At 47.0% G+C, this 2,500-nt stretch overlaps 1 protein-coding gene across 2 annotated transcripts in view; it reads right to left on the bottom strand.

Annotated features, from left to right (window-relative positions):
• The window catches only part of LOC113649200 (ephrin type-A receptor 7-like), an 85,708-nt gene that overhangs the window by 6,979 nt on the left and 76,229 nt on the right, over positions 1–2,500 (bottom strand). For both annotated transcript variants that reach the window (XM_047801239.1, XM_047801240.1), the window contains exons 9-11: positions 1,856–1,911; positions 477–602; positions 1–168 (exon numbers count right to left, since the gene is read on the bottom strand). The exon at positions 1–168 is cut by the window's left edge and continues 18 nt beyond it. In XM_047801239.1, coding sequence (XP_047657195.1) covers positions 1–168; positions 477–602; positions 1,856–1,911 — 350 coding nt within the window. The remainder of the gene's footprint in view (positions 169–476; positions 603–1,855; positions 1,912–2,500) is intronic.

Here is a 2,500-nt window from a genome sequence, read left to right as displayed (position 1 = left end):
CGAGGCGGATGATGTTCGCGTGGTCGAACTGGCCCAGGATTCCCGCCTCACAGAGGAACGAGCGCCGTTGTTTCTCTGAGCAGCCGCTGCGCAGCGTCTTAATGGCCACCGGCAGCTCGCGCTTACTGGGCAGCTTCAGACAGCCACGGCACACCTCACCAAAATCACCTGCAGGTTCGAAGGGGGGCACAAACTTATTAACACCAGGATAACAGTCTTCTAATATAATATTATAACACTATAAACTGAGAGAGAAGTTATTGTAAACAGCGATTGTTATGTTATTAGGCCATTCAAGGGTGCAGGAGGTTTTGTGGGAGTGGCCGTAATTTGCATATTAATGCATATTCATAGACCCGTGCATGTTAATGAGGAGACTGACGTACAGATCTGGTTCTTTATTATTATTTGACAAACGTTTTACTGGTTTAATAACATGCTAAAGTTCTGAGCAGGTGGAAGCTGAGAGGCTTTACCCGTGTGGACGATGCGCTCGATCTTAACGCTGGAGTTGTCCAGCTCTTTGGCGAAGGTGTGAACAGCCTGCAGAAGGTCTTCACACGTCTCCGGGTCGATGTACGTCCTGCGGGTCGGGATTTTAACTGAACGGGAAACAAACGAGTCGCGTTACTCTTAATATATAAAAGTCTGATACTCAGAAACGCTGAAACTTTATAAAGTGTCACATCATCTGCATAAATATTTAAATATCCTGAAATTTGCCTTTTATGAGTTCAGTTTAAAAAAATGCACTCGCACGCAAACACACACACACACACACACACACACACACACACACAGAGACACACACACAGACACACACAGACACACACAGAGAGACACACACACACAGAGACACAGACACACACAGAGACACAGACACACACAGAGAGACAGACACACACAGAGAGACAGACACACACAGAGAGACACACACACAGAGACACAGACACACACAGAGACACAGACACACACAGAGAGACACACACACAGACACACAGAGACACACAGACACACAGAGAGACCCACACACACACACAGACACACACACAGACACACAGACACACACAGAGAGACCCACACACACAGAGACACACACACAGAGAGAGACACACACACACACACACACACAGAGACACACACACACACACACACACACACACACACACACACACACACACACACACACACACACAGACACACACACACACACACACTCACACACACACACACACACACACACACACTCATACACACTCACACACACACACACACACACACACACACACACAGAAGAGACACACACACACACACAGACACACAGAAGAGACACACACACACACACACACACACACACACACACACACACACACACACAGAGACACACACACAGAGACACACACACAGAGACACACACACACACACACACACACACACACAGAAGAGACACACAGAAGAGACACACACACACACACACAGACACACACAGACACACACACACACACTCTCTCACACACACACACACACACACACACACACACACACACACACACAGAAGAGACACACACACACACACAGACACACAGAGACACACACACACACACACACACACACACACACACTGCATGCTGATGCTAGTGGAAGTGTTTCTGGGTCACACAGAAATCCGCTTTGGGAAAACTGCGTGTCCTCGATGTGAGAAACAGGAAATTATACAAAGTCGAGTCAGAAAAAATCAGGCAAATTAAATAGCGATGTAGCTCAGTAAATATTTTTGTGAATGACTTCAATAAACTTCCATCTTTGTTCCTCACAAACTACAGTAACACACAGTCTGGTAACGTCTGGGACTTACACTGGAAGTAGAGCTCCTCGTCTCCCTCCTGGTTGGCTTTACTGTAGCCACAATGTCTGTGGGGGACAAACAGGACAAAAGGATGTAAAATCACTGTTAGAGTTGTGTGTGTGTGTGTGTGTGTGTGTGTGTGTGTGTGTGTGTGTGTGTGTGTGTGTGTGTGTCACTACAGCAGTGTGTGTCTGTGTGTGTGTGTGTGTGTGAGAGAGAGTGTGTGTGTGTCACTACAGCAGTGTGTGTCTGTGTGTGTCTGTGTCTGTGTCTGTGTGTCTGTGTGTGTGTGTGTGTGTGTGTGTCTGTGTGTGTGTCTGTGTCTGTGTGTGTGTGTGTGTGTCTGTGTGTGTGTCTGTGTCTGTGTGTCTGTGTGTGTGTCTGTGTGTGTCTGTGTGTGTGTCTGTGTCTGTGTCTGTGTGTGTGTGTGTGTGTGTGTGTGTCTGTGTGTGTGTGTGTGTGTGTCTGTGTGCATACTGATGTAGACGTGTGGATGACCAACAGAAGCTCAGCACCAACATACAGAGGGCAAAGAATTAATTTCTACAATATTTAAAAAAACATTAATAGAGTAACAAAATAAGCCATGTTGTAGAAGCAGGAACTGACCTCACCTCCCCTCACCTCCCCTCACCTGACCTCACCTCCCCTCAC

This window comes from Tachysurus fulvidraco, chromosome 15 (assembly GCF_022655615.1).
Source record: "Tachysurus fulvidraco isolate hzauxx_2018 chromosome 15, HZAU_PFXX_2.0, whole genome shotgun sequence".
NCBI classification, from domain to species: Eukaryota; Metazoa; Chordata; class Actinopteri; order Siluriformes; family Bagridae; genus Tachysurus; species Tachysurus fulvidraco.
This window is presented reverse-complemented; position numbering and strand designations above follow the sequence as displayed.